General features: G+C 51.7%; 1 protein-coding gene across 1 annotated transcript; it reads right to left on the bottom strand.

Annotated features, from left to right (window-relative positions):
- Positions 1-952: 952 nt before the first annotated feature.
- LOC112666711 (plasmalemma vesicle associated protein) lies at positions 953-12737 on the bottom strand. Its single transcript, XM_025457975.3, has 6 exons — positions 12262-12737; positions 7905-8001; positions 7093-7805; positions 5432-5489; positions 5201-5282; positions 953-1648 (listed from the first exon to the last, which is right to left on the bottom strand). The coding sequence occupies exons 1-6, from the start codon at positions 12628-12630 to the stop codon at positions 1642-1644; spliced, it is 1326 nt and encodes a 441-aa protein (XP_025313760.1). The 5' UTR covers positions 12631-12737; the 3' UTR covers positions 953-1641.
- Positions 12738-19218: the final 6481 nt, after the last annotated feature.

Here is a 19218-nt window from a genome sequence, read left to right as displayed (position 1 = left end):
AACAAGACAAAACAAATGGCCTGAGCCAGTAGTGATACTGTTCCTGAAGCCGTTTTGGAGAGGAATTCCTCCTACGGTCGTGCCTCAGCAACTCTTGTCAGTACCTGGGGGAAATCTTTGCAAATCTTAGGAAGATGAAGCCACAGATGGATAACCTGTTTTTTTGTGGTTTTTTTTTTTTTTTTTTTTTTTGAGAAACTGCTTTTAAGTATCTGCTATTTTATTATTTTATTTTCATTTTTATTTGTTTTAAATGCCCGCTACTTTGAAGAAACACTAGATTGACAACAAAGTTGTCACAATGTGGGACTTTGAGCCACTTGGTGAAACCCTCACTGACTGGGGTTCTTGCCATTTCTCTTCACGTACAGAGATGCCTCTAGATGCCTCTACCTTGAGGGAAGCTACTGTCGCCCTAGGATTGTCTTGGTTGCAGGCTCTTCTGGCCTGGGGACAGGCTGGGAGGTCAGGGTGTGGGGTGTGGGCTCCTAGCTTGCAGTCTTTTCTCACAGCATCATTAAGTGGTACCTTTTCAAAGCAGAAATCACCACTCTGGGGACACGAGGGTCAGTGGTTGAATGTCTACCTTTGATTCAGGTCATGATCCCCAGGGTCCTGGGATCCAGTCCTGCATCGGGCTCCCGACATGGAGCCTGCTTCTCCCTCTGCCTGTGTCTCTGCCTTTCTCTATGTCTCTCATGAATAAATAAATAAAATCTTAAAACAAACAAACAAACAAACAAAGGGTAGCCAGGGTGGCTCAGTGGTTTAGTGCCCCCTTTGGCCCAGGGTGTGATCCTGGAGACCGGGGATCGAGTCCTGCTTTGGGCTCCTTGCATAGAGCCTGCTCTCACTCTGCCTGTGTCTCTGCCTCTCTCTGTGTCTCTCATGAATAAATAAATCAAATCTTTAAAAAAAGAAAAAAAAAAAGAGAAATCACCACTCTGGAATCTTTGAAAGGATTCAGTAGTATTTATTTAGTGCCACTAGCATTTATACGGGCCACAGGCCGGGCTAGGTGTGGCTGGAGAGGGAGGGAGGGGCTCTGATGGGGCCTGTGGGTGACATCGGCCCTGGGCTCAAGTGCGGCCTGGCAGGGGAGCCAGGAGACTGTCCCTGAGGGGACGGAGGCTAATGTCTCCCGTTCCTGCTTCCCTAGGCCTGGCACCCTGGGGGTGAGGAGTCAGAAGAGGAGAAAACTGGAGGGCGGTGTGGCGAGGGCACAGAGGTGGCAGATGGGTATGGTGCTGCGGTCGCCTGGGCCCGCGTGCGTGGGAGGGTGTGACATCGGGCAAGGGCTGGGCGGAGGTGTGCATGTGCGTGTGTGTGACGTCGGCACTGCATCTGTGGGTGACATCCTCCCTGCGTCTGTGTGGCACCACTGCCAGGTTCTTGTGTGATGCCATCGCCTGGTCTGTGTGATGTCACTGCATCTTCGTGTGACGCCACTGCGGTATCGCTGTCTCAGGTGAGAGATCAGGTGGGCAGGTGTGGGCCGGTGAGAAGGTGTCGGGGGTGCGGTGGGGTGGAGGGGAGGACGAGTGTGGGGTCCGGGCCGTGGGCGTGCGCGGGAGTCGGTGCGCGGGGTCCGCAGACTGGCCAGTCGGGGCCGCACCTCGGTCCTCAGGGGCCAGAGCCTCGTCAGCCACTAGGGCAGGAAGGAGATGGTAACACAATAGTCAGACAGACAGACGGAAGGACGAACCTTGCCCGGGCCCACCTCCTCCCACCGCAGGCCCCTTCTTGCTACCAAGGACTCTTGGGCTCTTTCGGGGTTCAGCCTCCCCATGAGACTCGGACCTGCTGAACCTCTCTGGGAGGGCGGGACTGAGACGTGGGCCTCCTCATTAGACAGATGAAGAGCCAGGGGTCAGAGAGGCCACCTTCCGGGCGCCCGGCCTCTGCTGCATTTTACCTTTGCTTCCCAAGGCCGGTGGGATCCTGGGAGTCTGCCCCAAAGCCCCTGTCTACACCCCTACCCCTCAGACAGGGCCTCGGTCTCCCTCCTTTGTCTCCGCAGAAACCCCCCAGGGCCAGCCCCTCACTCCTTCCCAGGAGGGTTTTTCCAAGGGGCCTGCCCCTCTCCACACACTCTCCCTGGTTCCCCTGTGCCCTGGAGACCGAGCCAGATCCTTTCTACCCGGCATTCAAGGCTCCACCCACTCTGTCCCTACCAGTCCTCTTCATGAGAAACTCAAACCCTGCCAAAGTCCCCCCAGATCTCGAGAGGCATGGCTTCACTTCACCCCTCCCCCTGCCTTCGCAGGAGCCGTCCTGCTGTCTGGGATGCCCTTCCCCCTCCTTGGCCTAGCAGAGGTTCTCGTGAGGGGTCAGGGGTTGGCTCAGACGCTGTTTCCTGGTCTGGGAGGAGGGGGCCTCAGCCAAGTGCTGCTTCCGCTGGCCCCCTCCCTTCCTTCCCCGGCTCTTCCCTGGGGCCAAGCCGCCTCACGTTCCTTGGCTGCCTCTGGCCCCCCTCCCTGGCTCCAGCTTGACCAGGATTCACCAGGCTCCGGGCCAGCCCTGACTTACATTCTTCGCCCGCTCCTGCCCACCAGCCTGCGGGGGGGGGGGAGGGGGGGGCCCTGGCCATTTCTCAGAGACTGAGGCTCCTAAGCCCCATCATCACATGCCTGGACAGCACAGTGGGCTTCGACCCCCCAACAGCGACCAGAGCGTGCCTGTGAACACCTGGGTCCCGTCCTGTCCTCCTCGGCTCACCACTGTCCCCGGGCTCCCCAGGTTCTCCCTGCTGTCACTGGCCCTGCCCAATCTGAGCCCCCTGCACCCCCTCCCTTCCTATTCAGCCCCCCCACCGCCAGCCACACCAGCCTCCTCACCGGCCGGTCCTGGTCCTGTCTCCGGGCCTTGGCATAGGCTGTGTTCTCTCTGCCTGGTTCACTCTTCGGGGGACCCCCCCCACCCCTGTGGTTCCTCCCTCACCTCGTCCTGTTCTCTGCTCCAACTTCACCCTCGTGCAGTGCAGAGAAGCCTCCCCGGCCCCTCACGCCGCCACGGGGCCCTGTGACAGCAGCTCATTCATCTGGTTGGTCCCCCAATTGCCCCCCAGCTAGACTGGGAGCCCCACAAGGGCAGCGGCTTCTGTGCCTATTCCTCCCGAGTCCTCCTCACCCAGCAGCTGCTCCAGACACACGGGTTGAGTAAAGGAACCGGATAGTGACGGCCATGAACTTGAGCCACACTCGCTGTGTGCCCGGCTCGGCTGGGAGCCAGGGCTGGTCTCCATCCTCAACCTTCCACACTGTACCTTTTGCCCCTAAACCAGTACTTCCTATGTGTCTTCACATCACCCGTGTGTGTCCGTGTCGGTGTCTGGGTTTAACTTAAATAAATCCATAGCCAGAGGACACAGTCTTACCGGGTGAAAAGGAAAACTAGTACATTTGCCATCAGGAGAAAATGACTTAAAGATGTCCAACGAAAAAGCGAGACGTGATTGGCGTGGGCTAACCCGCGAGTGGCTGGCCTCGCTGGGGCTCCAAGCCAGAGCTGATGGGCCCTTTCTCCCGGGAAGGTGAACCAAGGCTGGAGCCCAGGGAGCAGGAGGCCCTTCCTGAGACCCTGCAGAGAGGCTGCGGGAGGGGCCCTGCTTAAGTACTCATTGTTTTCTCGGTAGAGGGATGTCTTTTGGGGTAAACAATCTCAAGAGCTTCCCCTTTCTCTGCTGGGACGGGCCTGGGCTGGGAGCCTGGCTCTGGCCCTGACTCAGTGACGCAGGACCCCAGGCTGGTCACTTCCCTGGGGCCTCAGTTCCCTCCTCTGAGAAGTGGGGATAAGAATAGAACCTTCTTCCTTGCCATGATGGCTTTGGGCCAAGATAGAGAGAGGAAAACTGCTTAGAGCAGGGTCTTCTCTCCACCCTCTGGCTTCTCTCTCATCAAGCTGCTGGGGGGTGGGTGGGGGTGAGGGATTTCTCCCAGAAAGAGCCATCCGGAGTGAAGGGACAAGTTCCGCAAGGAGGTGAGCTCCCTTCCCTGTCAGAGGGGCTATGTAAGAAGAGGCAGAGGGGAAATGGAGCTGGAGGTGGAGGACCCCTGGGATTTGAAGACAGACCTCTGGAAGTCTGTTTGTCCCCGAAGCCTACATTTAAGGCTAAAATAAACCAGGGGGACAATAGCGTTGCTGGCAGAGCCCTGTTTGGCACAGGCTTGGGGTCGGAGGGATGTGACTTAAAATCCCAGGTGTCTCTGAGCCCTGAGTCCCAAACTGTGAATGGCAGTGCTCATCCCAGACTCCTTGGCCAGCGATGTGATCCTGAACCCCTGAACCGGGAGCATGGCCACCACCTGGGAGGGAGCACAGGATGTTCTTGGGGCGGTGGCCTGAGTCACCTTCCCTGTGATGCACATGCCGTGCTCTGGGAGGTGGTGGGGGAGGGGTGGTGGTGGGTGTTGGTGGTGCTGGCACTGAGTCCTGAACTGGGTGTACGCCGACGGGTGCCCTGGTGCGCCCTGCTGCAACCCCCGGCCCCTTGGTTTAGGCATTTGTGGACAGCACTTTACAGTTAGCAAAGAGTTTCTGTGCCCTTGATTTCGGAGACCTCCATTTTTGTAGAGGTAGAAAGAGAGGCTCAGAGGGGAGGGGTGAGAGGCCCAGGGTCTTCAGCACGCTGTCCCTCCTCCTTTCCACTGCTCCAGCCACCCTCCCCAGCCACATCCTCCAGCACAAAGGCCTCCTTCCCACCAAAGCCCTCTCTTGCCTGCCTGGACCCCAATATGCTTGGGTTTGTGTCTCCAGCTCTGCACTCCCCAGCTGGGTTATCTGGGCCACGATGCACACCCTCTCCGTGCCTCACTTATTTAGTCTGGAAAGCGCCAATAACAGTGGCTCGCCCACTGATTAGGGTTGTGAGCATTGGGTGAGTTAATCTTGCAGAGTGAGTTCAACTGTGAACTCACAGTTAAGCACCTCAGCACCACACTCGGCCGCAGCTCTTGGTCTCTCTTTTTTTGTGGCTCCTTCATTGTTTCTCTCACCCCCTATTCAGGGAGTTTAATGAACCGATCTGTGTGGGTCTTGGTCACTGCTGTGTCCCTAGGACCCAGCATAGGGCCTGGTATACAGCAGGCAGTCAATTAAGGAAGCAGCAAGTAGGAGATGAGCCTCCCTCCCCCCTTAGTCCTGTTCCGAGCCTCCTCTGAAGCCCTGAGACTGAACCATCTCAGTCTGCCCAGTGTCTCACCTGGATGGGGCTACAGCATTGGCTGCAGGGGGCCTCTGGGACTCCAGGATCCTTCTCTTGAATTCCTCCAGGCCAGCTGGGTCTGCCGCGAGAGGGACGAGTCAGCTCCAACCAACTGCCTCAACCCTGGGCTAGGGATGGGCTGGTAGCCCCTATAGCAGGGCTGAGACGGGGTAAGAAGTAGAAAGGACCATCCCGACCCCCTTCCTGGCCCTGCCTTCTGTTACTCACCAATGGGCTGGGGGTTGGGGGCAGGGCCCGCAGGTCTTGGTATAGGTATCGGCTGTGACTGTGGGAGGAAAGATGGAGAGAGGTTGGCAGAAGCTGGGACCCTTGTACCAGAGTGCCAGGGAGGCTCCCCTCCTCCATGCCCTTCAATACCTGAGTCTGAGCTCCTTCCAGGGCAGATACTGGAGAAAGACACCCACACTAATGGATGTACAACCACCTGCACCCACCTCCCCACAAAGGACTGGGGACCCCAGGGACTGGCTTTCCTTGGAAGGTCCCCCAGAGACCCTGCCGTGACCTGCTCCAGTCTCCGCTATAGTCTTAGTTCCAACCCAGTCCCAATTCCTGACCCTAACAGAGTTCACCCACCCAACACCCAGCACAGCCCCCTTCGAGGTTGAAGCTGACCCACTCTGTAAATCAGCTGCCTTCCCTCCCACAACCCTGTGCCTGAAATCCAAAACCAGCTCTAAACTCAATCACCTGACATCTAATCCCTACATGAAAACAGAACCTTCCTTAGAATCAAACTCCGACCTAAACCCAATCCTAATGACAAACCTGATTTAACTATAACTTTATATCTAACTCTGACCCAACGCATTCCTTAGACCTGGCTGCTATGAAAAGTGCACCCCCATCCTCCTTCCCGCAGCCCAGTCCTGGGCTCCACCATGGCCACCCATAAACACCTTCCCAGCACCATGCTCATCCCAACTCAGCCTTAGACCCTAGCCTCTACCCCATATGGAACCCCAAACCAGCCCCACTCCAAGATCAGCATCTGTACAGTTTCTTCTCAACACCCAGCCCTGACCCTCACCCTGTCCCAGGTTCCCTACCCTAACTCAGGGTCACCCAATCCTTCATTTCAAATATATCCCGACGTCAGCCCGATTTCATCCATTTCTCAGTCAGCTGCCCTAAACCAAAACCAACTTCAACTGCTGACCCGTGGTCAACACCGATCTCAATCCTAATGCCCATGAAATTCTAAGTTCACCTTTGGCCCCAAACTTCTAATCATCTCTAGACCCACCAGCCACCTACACTCACCTGAGCTTCGACTCCAGCTTTGGTGCTTCTACACAACCCAACTGCAGAGCCACTGACAACCTACACCCAAAGCTAGACTCACCGGCCGCCCTGCATGTGACCCCTGATCTACCTTTCAAGCTTTCCTCACGATCCAAACTCAACACAACCCCAGTTCTAAGACTGATGTAATCTTCAATGGAGCCCTAACTCCAACTCAAACCGACTCTGAACACAGCATTCCCAAGAACTCACCTTGATACAAACACAGACTCTGCTCCACACCAAGCCTTCCTCTACACCAGCCTTAATCTTCAGTCTAACTGCCAACCTAAGCCTTCAACTCAGACACATCCCAACCCTGACACGAATACTCCACGAATCACCAGTCCTCACCCTGAATGAATTTTGAGGCCCACCAGCCACCCCAAACTCAATCTCAATCCTTAATCCTCTCTCAGTGTCATTCTAAACCACCCCAATCCTATGTCAGTGAAACTCTCAAGTGAGTTAACTCACCAGACCTAGACCGGGAAGCCCAACTCAAACCCAAGTTAGACATCACCACCAACATGGCCCCCAGACCCGACTCCAATGCAACCTGAATTCAGGGCCCTCTCGCCCACCTTGGCCTTGATGCAGGTGTCCAAGGCGGAGTTGCTGACGGCCAGCTGCATTCTGAGCTGCTCTGCGTCCCGCTTCTTCTCCTCCAGCTCCTTCGCCAGGGTGTCTCTCTCCTTCCGCAGCGTTGCCTTCTCCTCCAGCGCTAGCTGTGTCTGCCGGGCGCATTCAGCCTGGAGCTTGGCCTCCCGGGCCTGGGCCTCCTTCTCCAACTTCTCCTTGGCCTCCTGACTTGCCTTCAGGGCCTGCTCAACCTCCAGCTTCTGGCGCTGGATGTCCGCGTTCTCGCGGGCCACACGCTCTATGCCGGCCCGCAGGCTCCGGGCCAGCTCCTCCACCTTGGTGCTCATGAGGGTGGGCATGTGGTCGCAGCTTCTCCGGATGGAGGTTATTTCTGAGCCCAGAGGATGGTACAGATTATAGCTCATGGTGTCCAGGGTGCGTGGGATAATGGAGTCCCTCCAGAGGTTACGCAGCTCCGTCTCAAACTTGTCCTTGTCCAGCGGGAGGCAGAGGGTCTGCACCTTTTGCAAGCGATCCTCAGCCAGCTGTCGCTCCTGCCGCTGCTGCTCCCGGGCCTTGCCACACTCGGCCAGCTGCTCCTCCACCACGCGCTTGCTCAGCACCAGCGCCTCCTTGTCTTTAGTGCACACTTGCTTCTCCTTTGCCACCTCCATTTCCAGCGTCTTGGCCTTCTGGTTCAGCATGAGGAAAAGGGCTACAGGTACAGGATAATAAATCTCAGGAAGGTTGTGGGTAGCCAAGACACCGGGTGGGGAATCTACCACCCTTGCTCCCTAACACCCAGACCACTCACCATTACAGCTCTTGTTGGTCTCCTTAAGTTGTTCTTGGCACTGCTTTTCACTCAAGATGATGGCCACCATGTACCGCTGGTTGTTCATGTAGACCACCTAACCGGATGGGACACAGGTCAGAGCTCACAGTCTGCCCCCTGCGGGTCCCCTTGCTCCTGGTTTGCCCAGACCCTCTGGGCTGAGGGCTCAGATTCCACATCCAGGTGGCCTGGGTTGGCCCAGTTCACAAGGGCATGCTCCTTTATAGGGGATGCTGGCTGGATCTTCAAAAGTTGTTACAGTTAGGGGCACCTGGGTGGCCCAGTTGGTTAAGTGTCTGCCTTTGGCTCAGGTCATGATCTCCAGGTCCTGGGATCAAGTCCTGCCTTGAGCTCCCTGCTCAGTGGGGAGTCTGCTTCTCCTTCTCCCTCTGCCCCTCTCCCTGCTCATGCTCTCTCTCTCTCTCATAAATTTAAAAAAAAAATTGTTTTAAAGTTGTTATAGTTAATACTATTTGGCAATGATAAAGAAGAAAGCACTGATACACACTACAACTTGGATGAACCTTGAAAACATTAATTCAGGGATCCCTGGGTGGCGCAGCGGTTTGGCGCCTGCCTTTGGCTCAGGGCGTGATCCTGGAGACCCGGGATCGAATCCCATGTCGGGCTCCCGGTGCATGGAGCCTGCTTCTCCCTCTGCCTGTGTCTCTGCCTCTCTCTCTCTCTCTGTGACTATCATAAATAAAAAAAAACAAAAACAAAAAACATTAATTCACATTTGTGGCCAATGACTTTTTGACAACAATGCTGTTATGAACTGAATTGTGCCCCCCTCATTCATGTGTTGAAGTCTGGACCCCCAGGACCTCAGAATGTGAGAGATAGGGTCTTTAAAGATGGGATTAAATTAACATGAGGTCATGAGGGGGGCTCTAATCCAGGATGATTGGTGTCCTTATAAGAGGGAATTTGGACACCCAGAAATGCACAGAGGGAAGATGATGTGAAGACACAGTGAGAAGGTGGCTATCTACAAGGCAAGGAGGGAGGCCTGGAACAGACTCTTCCTTCCTAACCCTCCAAAGGAACTCACATCTTGACCTCGTGTGTGTGCAAAAACAAATTTCTATTGTTCAAACCACCCAATTTGTGGCAGCCCTAGAAAATTAGGCAAAATCATTCCATGGGGGAAAAAGTCTTTTTTTTCTTTTTGGAAAAAGTCTTTTCAACAAATGGTGCTGGCACAGCTGGATCTCCACATGTTAAGCAATGAATTTGGACCCTTACCTCACACCATATACAAATATTAACTCAAAATGGCTCAACGACCCAAATGTAAGAGCTAAAGTCATAGAACTCTTTAGAAGAAAACATAGGTGTTAACTCTGCATGACCTTGGATTTGGCAATAGTTTCTTAGATGTGATACCAAAAACACAAAGAGAAAAACTAATCAATTGGACTTTGTTAAAATTAAAAACTTTTGTGCTTTAAAATTTTCCTTTTTTTTTTAAGATTTTATTTATTTATTCATGAGAGACCCAGAGAAAGGCAGAGACATAGGCAGAGGGAGAAGCAGGCTCCTAGTGGGGAGCCTCATGTGGGACTCAATCCCAGGACCCTGGGACCATGACCCTAGCCAAAGGCAGACATTCAACCACTGAGCCACCCAGGTGTACCTAAAGAATTCTACCAAGAAAGGGAAAAGACTGTTAAATCACTGTGTTGTAGACCTGAAATTGATGTAACGTTGTGTGTCAACTATACTTCAGTTAAAAAAAAGGTAGAAAGGGAAAAGACAACCCATAGATGGGAGAAAATATTTCCAGAGAATGTATCTGATGATAGGATTAGTATCTAGAATATACAAAAGTAAACTCTTATGGATCAATAGTAAAAAGATAACTTAATTGAAAAAATGGGCCAAGTATCTGAAATATTCCTTCAAAGAAGATACACATGTGGTTGACGGGCACATCAAAGAATATTCACCATCATTAGTCATCAGGGAAATGCAAACAAAAACCACCATGAGATTCGTCTTCCAACCAGGAGGATGGTTATAAATGAAATGGAAAACAAAAACAGAGAGTAACACGCATTGGTGAGGCTGTAGAGAAATGAGAAATTCCAGGTAGTACTGGTTGGAATATAAAAATGGGGCAGTGGGGGATCCCTGGGTGGCTCGGCGGTTTAGCGCCTGCCTTTGGCCCAGGGTGTGATCCTGGAGTCCCGGGATCGAGTCCCACGTCGGGCTCCCTGCATGGAGCCTGCTTCTCCCTCTGCCTGTGTCTCTGCCTCTCTCTCTCTCTCTCTCTCTCTCATGAATAATTAAATAAATAAATCTTTTTAAAAAATGGGGCAGTGATTTTGGAAAACAGTCTGGCAGTTCCACAAAATGTCACACAAAGAATTACCATGTGACCCAGCAATTCCACTCTTGGGTATATACCCAAGAGAAATTGAAGCATAGGTCCACATGAAGACTTTTACATGCATGTTTATAACAGCACTAGTCACAATCACCCAAAGGTGGGAACAACCCAAGCATCCATCAACAGGGGAACGGACAAAATGTGGTCCATCCACAGAATGGAATATTACTCAGCCATAACAAGGAACGAAGGGAGCCCTGACACACACTACAACATGGGTGAGCCTTCCAGACATCATGCTGAGTGATAGAAGCCAGACCCAAAAGGACACCTGTTGTAGGAATTTATACAAAACATCCAGAACACAGAAGGACACCTTATGACCCCATTTATATGAAACATCCAGAACAAAATTCATAGAGACAGAAATCAGTGGTTGCCAGGGGCTGGGGGAGGGCGCAGGATGGGGAATGGCCGCTCATGGAGACAGGGCTTCTTTTTTAGAGCAATGAAATGTTCTAAAACCAATTGTGATGATCACCCAGCTCTGTGAAGGTGCTACAAATGATTGAACCGTACACTCTTAATGGATGAGCTGTAGAGCATCTGAATTGTATCTCAATAAAGCTGTTTTAATTTTTTAAATTTTTAAAATATTTTTTAAATATATTCGAGAGAGAGAGAGAGAGAGAGAGAGAGGCAAAGAGACAGGCAGTGGGAGAAGCAGGCTCCATGCAGGGAGCCCTATGTGGGACTCGATCCCGGGACTCCAGGATCATGCCCTGGGCTGAAGGTGGGTGCCAAACCACTGAGCTCCCTGGGCGTCCCAATAAAGCTATTTCTAAAGGAAGTTCTTACAATTCGACAAGGTGTGTTTTCCAAACTGTGGAACAGAATCCTCTGTAGAAATATTGCAAGTAAAGCGATGAAGAATGCAGTGGGTTGGCCTTTCTGTCATTCCTTGTCCTTATACCTTTGGAAGCTGGCCCTATGCTCATGACCCCGGGGTTAGGGGGAAGGCAGAAATAGCTCTGGAAGTTCTAGTGATTTTTGTTCTCAAAAAGCCACAGAAGAGGAAGATCTGTAGGTTTCAACAAAATGAGTTGGATCCAAACATGAGATGAGAAAGAGGCTTTCTTCCTGTAGGAGGAAGTGAAAAAAGGAATGAGGCCTGGGACCTCCTTTTTTGTTTGTTTGTTTTTGGAAGATTTTATTTATTTATTCATGAGAGACATAGAGAGAGAGACACAGAGACACAGGCAGAGACAGAAGCAGACTCTATTCAGGGAGCCTGATGTGGGACTCGATCTCCGGACTCCAGGATCACACCCTGAACTGAAGGCAGGCACTCAACCGCTGAGCCACCCAGGCATCCCAATGATGAGATATTTCTAAAATGCACACCCAGCATAAGGCAGATAGGAGCTATTCGTCCTTCTTACTGAGTAAGAACCAAAGACTGATTTTTTATTTAGCCAGCTCTTATTCATAGCTGGTATGTGCTGGCACATTCTGAGCACGTTATGCATATTAAATCACGGGCCCACAGTGATGCCAATCCACAGTCAGTTAAACTTAAGTTCCAGATAAATAAAGAGTAAATTATTTTAGGATGAGTGCGTCCTCAGGGCACCTGGGTGGCTCAGTGGTTGAGCATCTTCCTTCAGCTCAGGTTGTGATCCGGGGTCCTGGGATCAAGACCCACATCAAGTTCCCCACTGGGAGCCTGCTTCTCCCTCTACCTACGTCTCTGCCAGTCTCTGTGTCGCTCATGAATAAATAAATAAATAAATAAATAAATAAGTAAAGGTAAATGTGTCCCCAGTATTGTGTGGGAAATACTTGTACTATCACAATAAGCATTGCTTATCCACATGGGCTCCGCGCATGCAATATAGAGCCTGTGACTGTCTCTGGCTCACGGACGAGGGAACCGAAGCTCGGTTGGATGATGTGACCAGCCCAGAGTTCCCAGGGTGAGCGTCCGGCCTGAGGCCTTACCCGGTCAGCCTGGCACTGGCGGAAGCTGGCGTTGATCCGGTCCAGGTCTCGGCGGGCATTCAGCAGCAATTGCATGATGGTCTCCTTGGCGCGGGAGGTGAGGTTGAGCTCCTTGGACAGGTTGGCCTGGGAGGCCGTGAGCCCCACGACCTGGCTGTACAGGCCCTCGGCCCGGCGCTCGGTGGCCTGCAGGTTGGATTCTGTGCTCACATGCACGTTGCCGTAGACCATGAAGAGGACGAGGCCCAGGATGATGAGAAACTGGATGAGCGACACGAAAAGGAAAAAATAGCGCAGGTAGTACCAGCAGCCCCGGGGGCTGCCCCCTGCCCGCGCGTAGGCTCCTCCGTGCTCCACCGGCAGGCCCATCTCGCCCGACCGCTGCCTGGTCACCCGCGCTGCTCAGCCCTGCGGCCTGCTCTGGGTGGCGGCAGCTGCCCCTCTGCACCCTGCCCCGACGGGGGGAGTGTTTATATTACTCCTCTTAATACTTCCTCTGCCTGGCTCCTTCCTGACCGGGAGGAAATGAGGGCTGTGGGTTATCACAACACTCCCACCCTGGCTGTGAAGGGAGGGCTGCGGCGGTGCTTCTGGCCTTCTGGTGGCCACTGGGTGGGGCACCGGCTGGGTGGCAGCGCTTGCTCGGCCACCCCGAGCCTCAGTTTCTCCCCTGCCCTTGCTCTGTGTCAAGTGCAGTTCTCGGCACTGGCTGCATAGTATCTCCTGTCGTGGCCCCTGTCTTGTGGAGAAGGAAACTGAGGCACAGGGAGGCAAAGGGACTGTGGTGAGTCTCCCACCGGTGGTTCGCAGAGCTGGCCTTACCTCCTGGTGGACTAGCTACAGATGTGTGGCCACCGTGTGAGCCAAGTCAGGTGGAGCGCTTGGCCCAGAGCCAGGCACGCGGTAGGTGTGCATTAGCGGGGCTCTTCACAGAGGGCGGATGCATGGGTGGCAGTGGCCGAGGCCCCCTGGGCTGTCTGCCCATCCGTTGCCCTGTTTGAAAAGGTGCTGTGTTAAGTACTCCTCGAACAGCAGCATAAGCAGCGGTGAACTTGGAGCTGAGACAGCAGGCTTGGCCCAAGGGAGCTCAAGGGAGGGGCTTCTCCTGTCTGTTCTCAGTTTCCCCTTCTGTGAGATGGGTATCCCTGTGGGATCCCTTGGTTACAGGGCCAGGGAGGGGGGTTTTAAGAAAGGGCTTGCTGTTTTGTTATTACTAGCATTTCCTCCTGGAAGTGTTATTTCTGGGCTCTGTGCGACAGTGAGTGGGAAGTGCCAGATAGGTGGGGGGTTGAGCTTCACTGGGGGTCAGCCCTTGGGGTGGGCAAGAGGGGGATTTGAGGACCAAGGAGCAAAGGATTCTGAGTGTGCCCTCCTGGCTATCCCCCCAGAACCAGGAACTCCAGGAAAACCCTCCATGCTGGTTGAGGTGTCAGCGTCAGACCCTCAGGGAGACAGAGTGGGACACAGCCCCTAGTTCCTTGGGGTCAAGGCTGGTAGGAGGGAGGGATGGGGGCTGATGGCAAAGAGGCCAGCGTGTGGAGAGGATGCTGGACAAAAACACCATTGCTGTACGCTGCTTTGGGGGGCTCAGTAGGGTGAAGGGTGCCTTGTGGAGAACCATCCCCCCATCATCCAGGTTAATGGAGTGGGGGGTAGTCGACAGCAGAGAGGGGGTCCTCCAGGATGGTGTTCATCAAAGAGGCAGGAGTTGAGCTGGGAAGGAGGAAGTTCCCAGGGGTAGGCAGGAAACCCCAGTCTGACCTTTGGCCTTTGCAGCTACCCAGTGATTCCTGATTCCGGACCCTTCCCAGAGCCTAGCTAGGGGGGAGGAGGGTTGGGGGCTGCAAGTGGTGCCCAACCAGCTATTTCTCTGGGTTGGCCAGGCCCACCCAGAGTCCCCTTGAGCAGGAAGGGGGGAGGACATCTTCCATCTTTGCTAATGGGGGCCATGTAGGCAGAGTGACTACGTGGTTTTAATTTAGGCTCTGGAGTTAAGTTCTGGCTGTGCCACCTATCACCATGTGTCCTCAGACAAGTGATTTTCCTTCCTTAAGTCTCAGTTTTCTCCCGTCTAAAGTGGAGGCAACATGGCCAGTCATGAAATACTTGTCACAGCATCTATCACTGTGACAGACAGTAACCCCCTTAATAAATGGGGTTACTTTAATAAATGGGGGTATTTTTAAGGCACGAGAGGCAGGATCATGTGCAGCCTCTGATGCCAGGTTGTGAAATTGATATGTAGGGGAGGGACACTGCCTCCAAGTAGTGGTCCTTGAGGTCTGTGGGGGATGCTTAGACATGGGGGCAGTGCCTGGGTCAATACCAGTAGGTGTGACAGTCTTGGTGTGTAATTAAGATCCTATCTATTCTCTGTGATATATTGAAAATGTTGCATATATGTATATGAACATGATATCTGTTGTCAAGGAAAAAGAAAGGCAACCATAATTTCCCAGAAAATTAAAAAGCCACCCTAGATCCAATGGTACAGTTTTGAGTAATTGTCACAGTGTAAGAAAATTTTATTTTTTAATTATTTTATTAATTAATTAATTTATTTAAAGATTTTATTTATTTATTCATGAGAAACACACAGAGAGAGGCAGTGACATAGGCAGAGGGAGAAGCAGGCTTCCTGAGGGGAGCCCGATGTGGGACTAGATCCTGGGACTCCGGGATTATGCCCTGAGCCAAAGGCTCAACTGCTGAGCTACCCACGCGTCCCTATTTATTTATTCTTAAAAGATTTACTTATTTATTTGGGAGAGAGAGAGAGAGAGAGAGAGAATATAGAGGGAGAAGCTGACTCCCTGCAGAGCAGGGAGCATGATATGTGGCTTGATTCCAAGACCCTGAGATCATGGCCTGAGCTAAAGGCAAATGCTCAACTGACCAAGCCACCCAGGTGGCCCTGTTCTTTTAATTTTTAAATTACTTAATTAATTAATTTGAGAAAGAGAGAGAGTGAGCTTATTTGTGTGAGTGGGGTGGAGGGGCAGAGGGAGAGGGAGACAGAGAGAATCTTTTTTCTTTTTGTTTTTTTTTTAAGATTTTATTTATTTATTCATGAGAGATATAGTGAGAGGGGCAAAGACATAAGCAGAGGGAGAAGCAGGCTCACTTTGGGGAGCCTGATGCGGAACTCCATCCCAGGACCCCAGGATCATAATGGAGCCAAAGGCAGATGCTCAACCACTGAGCCACCCAGGTATCCCCTACAGAGAGAATCTTAAGCAGGCTCCATGTATGAGGATCAATCTCATGACCCTGAGATCATGACCTGAGCCAAAATCAACAGTCAGGGGGATCCCTGGGTGGCTCAGCGGTTTGGTGCCTGCCTTTGGCCCAGGTTGCGATCCTGGAGTCCCGGGATCGAGTGCCGCGTTGGGCTCCCAGCATGGAGCCTGCTTCTCCCTCTTCCTGTGTCTCTGCCTCTCTCTCTCTCTCTCTCTCTCCCCCCCCCCGTCTATCACGAATAAATAAATAAATCTTAAAAAAAAAATCAAGGGTCAGACGTTTAACCATCTGAGCCATCCAGGTGCTCTAGAAACAGAGTTTTAAATATACGCACTGATGTCATTTGTATCAAGCTCAAAGACAATATTTTTTTTTAAAGATTTTATTTATTTATTCATGAGTGACACAGAGAGAGGCCAAGCCCTTGACTCAGGATCACAACCTGGGCCCAAGGCAGATGCTCAACCACTGAGCCACCCAGGTGCCCCTCAAAAACAGTATTCTATCTTTTTTTGGTAATTTGACCTCACATCTTTGATTTGCAATGTTTCTTTTCAGAATAGTTTGTTTTATTAGCTAGGTCTTTTTAAGTGGAAAAAGTAATGATGAAACTTCCTGTTTTTGCTCAACATTATGTCTTCAAGACTTATTGATTGCTTTTGCCTGAGGCTTAGGTTTTCATCACATACGTTACCATAGTAACTATCAATAGGCAATTTAGATTGTTTCTAAGTTTTTTGTTTCAGTGAACAAAATAAGATTTGATATCCAAATCCCCACAAATGAAACTGCTGGGTCCCGAAGCAGTCACATCTTCTATTTTGACAGCTAGTCAACAATTTGTCCTCCAGAGGTAGTTTCCATTGACATTCCTGCCAGCAGTGTCTAAAATCTCTAAAAACAGACTCTTTGAACACATTTGCCTGTGTCCCTGTCCAGAAAACCCCAGAGGGAGGAAATAAGTGACAGATCTTTGGATTCTTATGAGGTTAAATGCATTGGTCCTGATGGGAGCATTTGGTTTTTTCCTGAAAACAATTTGTCATGTTCACAGGAAATTTTGCGCATGAACCCCTCTGAATTCCCTTGGAGGGTCATCACAAAATCTGGCTTTGATTTTAAATTTCTGTTTGTTTGTTTTCTAAGTTATTTTTATCTATTTATTTTTTTAAGATTTTATTTATTTATTCATGAGAGAGACACAGAGAGAGGCAGAGTCACAGGCAGAGGGAGAAGCAGGCTCCCTGCAGGGAGCTGGACTCAGATCCCAAGACCCAGGGATCATGATCTGAGCCAAAGGCAGACACTCAACCACTGAGCCACCCAGGCGTCCCTGTTAGTTTTCTAAATTAAAAACAATCAATTTGGTTTTATGTGTTTGGGCACAGAAGGGAAAAGTGTTATGAGGAAGTCAACTTCGTCTCATTACCTAAAACTGACACTGAAATTCTCAAGGAGACACAGGATTTTTAAAAACTCTCACAGAGGGGTGCCTGTGTGGTTCAGCAGGTTGAGTGTTCACCTTCAGTTAAGTGTCCGCCTTTGACTCAGGTCCTGACCTCAGGGTCCTGGAATCGAGCCTCACCTCTGCTCCCTGCTGAGCCGGGAGTCAGCCCCTCCCCTCCACCCTCCCTCATGCTTGCTCTCTCTCTAAAATAAATAAATACAATCTTAAATTTTTCTTTAAAGATTTTATTTATTTATTCACGAGAGAGAGAGAGAGAGGCAGAGGCACAGGCAGAGGGAGAAGCAGGCTCCATGCAGGGAGCCTGATGTGGGACTCGATCCTGGGATTTCAGGATCACACTCCAGGCTGAAGGCGGTGCTAAACCGCTGAGCCATCAGGACTGCCCTAATCTTAAAATTTTTTATTTTTAAAGATTTTATTTAGGGGCACTTGGGTGGCTCAGTGGTTGAGCGTCTGCCTTGGGCCCAGGTTGTGATCCTGAGTCCTGGGCTTGAGTCCCACATCGGGCTCCCTGCAGGGAGCCTGCTTCTCCCTCTGCCTGTGTCTCTGCCTCTATCTCTGTCTCTCATGAATAAATAAATAAGATCTTCTAAAAAAATAAAGATTTTATTTATCCATTTGAGTGAGAGAGAAAGAGGGAGAGCACAAGCGAGAGAGGGAGGGAGGGACAGAGGGAGACAGACTCTCCGCTGAGCTGAGCAGGGAAGCGTGGGGGCTCCATCCCAGGACCCTGGGATCATGACCTGAACTCAAGGCAGATGCTTAAATGACTGAGCCACCCCAGTTGCCCCAAATAAATAAAATCTTAAAAAAAAACCCTCTCCAAACCAGAACTCTCACAGAACTTTAGGGAAGTCCTTAAGTGATATTTCCGGTGAAAGAAAAATTTCAGCGAGGTCCAAAAAACCATCCATTTTTATATCAATGTGTTTGGTTAAATTCAAATGAAATCACGTTTTGAGCTTTTGGAGGTGACAGAGGAAGCAAAGAGAACCCGTCAGAGATGTTACCGGCTGGTAAAAGCTCCCTACTTTCTTGCTTGGGGTTGGGGGTGTGAGTGGGGTCAGGCTGCTGCTGTGGGTGCTCCCTGCCTACAGCTGCACCAGGCTTCCCTTTTTTATCCTCCCCCCCTCCACTGTCAGGGCAGCCACGCGGTGGGGGGGTGGGGTCCAAAGTAACAAGGATGGGGAAACCAAGGCAGGGGCCTAGGAGGTTGTGCTGGGGATAGGGGTGGAGACAGATAAACAGAGACAGAGACTCAGTGACAGAGAGACAGAGACTTTGAGTAGTAATTAAAGTGGGAGGCAGAATGGAGTAAGGGCCTGCCAAAGGCTGGGGGTGAGGAGGCAGGTCCCACCAAGGAGCGCTATTTACTTCCCTGAGCAGCTGAGGGAGCCTCAGAGCAAATGGGGGTGGGGCGCCTGGGCTTCTTCTCCCTAAGTCACCCTCAGTCTGCACCCACTCCCTGTCCTATGGCCTCCCTGGGAGTTCAAAGCCCTCAGCCTGTGTCCTCTCTATTTTTCCAGTTCTTTCTGACACCAGATCTAACTGTCCCCTTCCTGCTCACACACCTGCCTTGGCTCCTTATTCCCTCCAACCTCGAAACGGATTTTCAGAGGTCCGGTGGCATGGCCAAGATGAAGCCACCCGAGTCAGTGGAGAACAATGATAATGTGTGAGGTCCCATTTACAACCCTGAGCCCAGCTCTTTGACCCTGGGATCCCACAGCTGCACAGCGAAGGGGTGTTAAATCAGACAAAGCAAAGTCATTCTCCTGGTCTCCAGCTCTGCCTGGCTCCAGAAGAAGCCACTTCCTGCTCACTTCAGGATTGACGCCAGAGGTGGGGGTGAAGGTGGTGGTGGGGTTTGATTTCAGTCCCACCCTTAGTCTCTCAAGCTCTGAGCCCTTGGGAAGCAACGGGGTGTGCAAGGTGGGGCGACCCCTGGTGGCTGTTAGTAGAACTAAGCGGTTAGACCCCGCCGCCTCGCTTCTCCTTGAGCGTTGACCTTCCAGTTGCCCCTCCAGGTGAGCCCCTCCCAGGTAAAGACCCAGATCTGGTACCTCCAAGCCCCAGGCCGGTAGGGGAGGGATAATGAGCAAGACTGGATGAGGTGGGGGGAAAGAGTTCCAATGGCTTCCACCCCGCCTCAAACACCAGCCTCTTAGGAATTTTTAGAAACAGATTTTAATTATTTTAAAGGTAATAGATGTGCATGATTTTAAATGCAAACTTTACAAAATGGTATA

Source organism: Canis lupus, chromosome 20 (genome assembly GCF_003254725.2).
Source record: "Canis lupus dingo isolate Sandy chromosome 20, ASM325472v2, whole genome shotgun sequence".
NCBI classification, from domain to species: Eukaryota; Metazoa; Chordata; class Mammalia; order Carnivora; family Canidae; genus Canis; species Canis lupus.
This window is presented reverse-complemented; position numbering and strand designations above follow the sequence as displayed.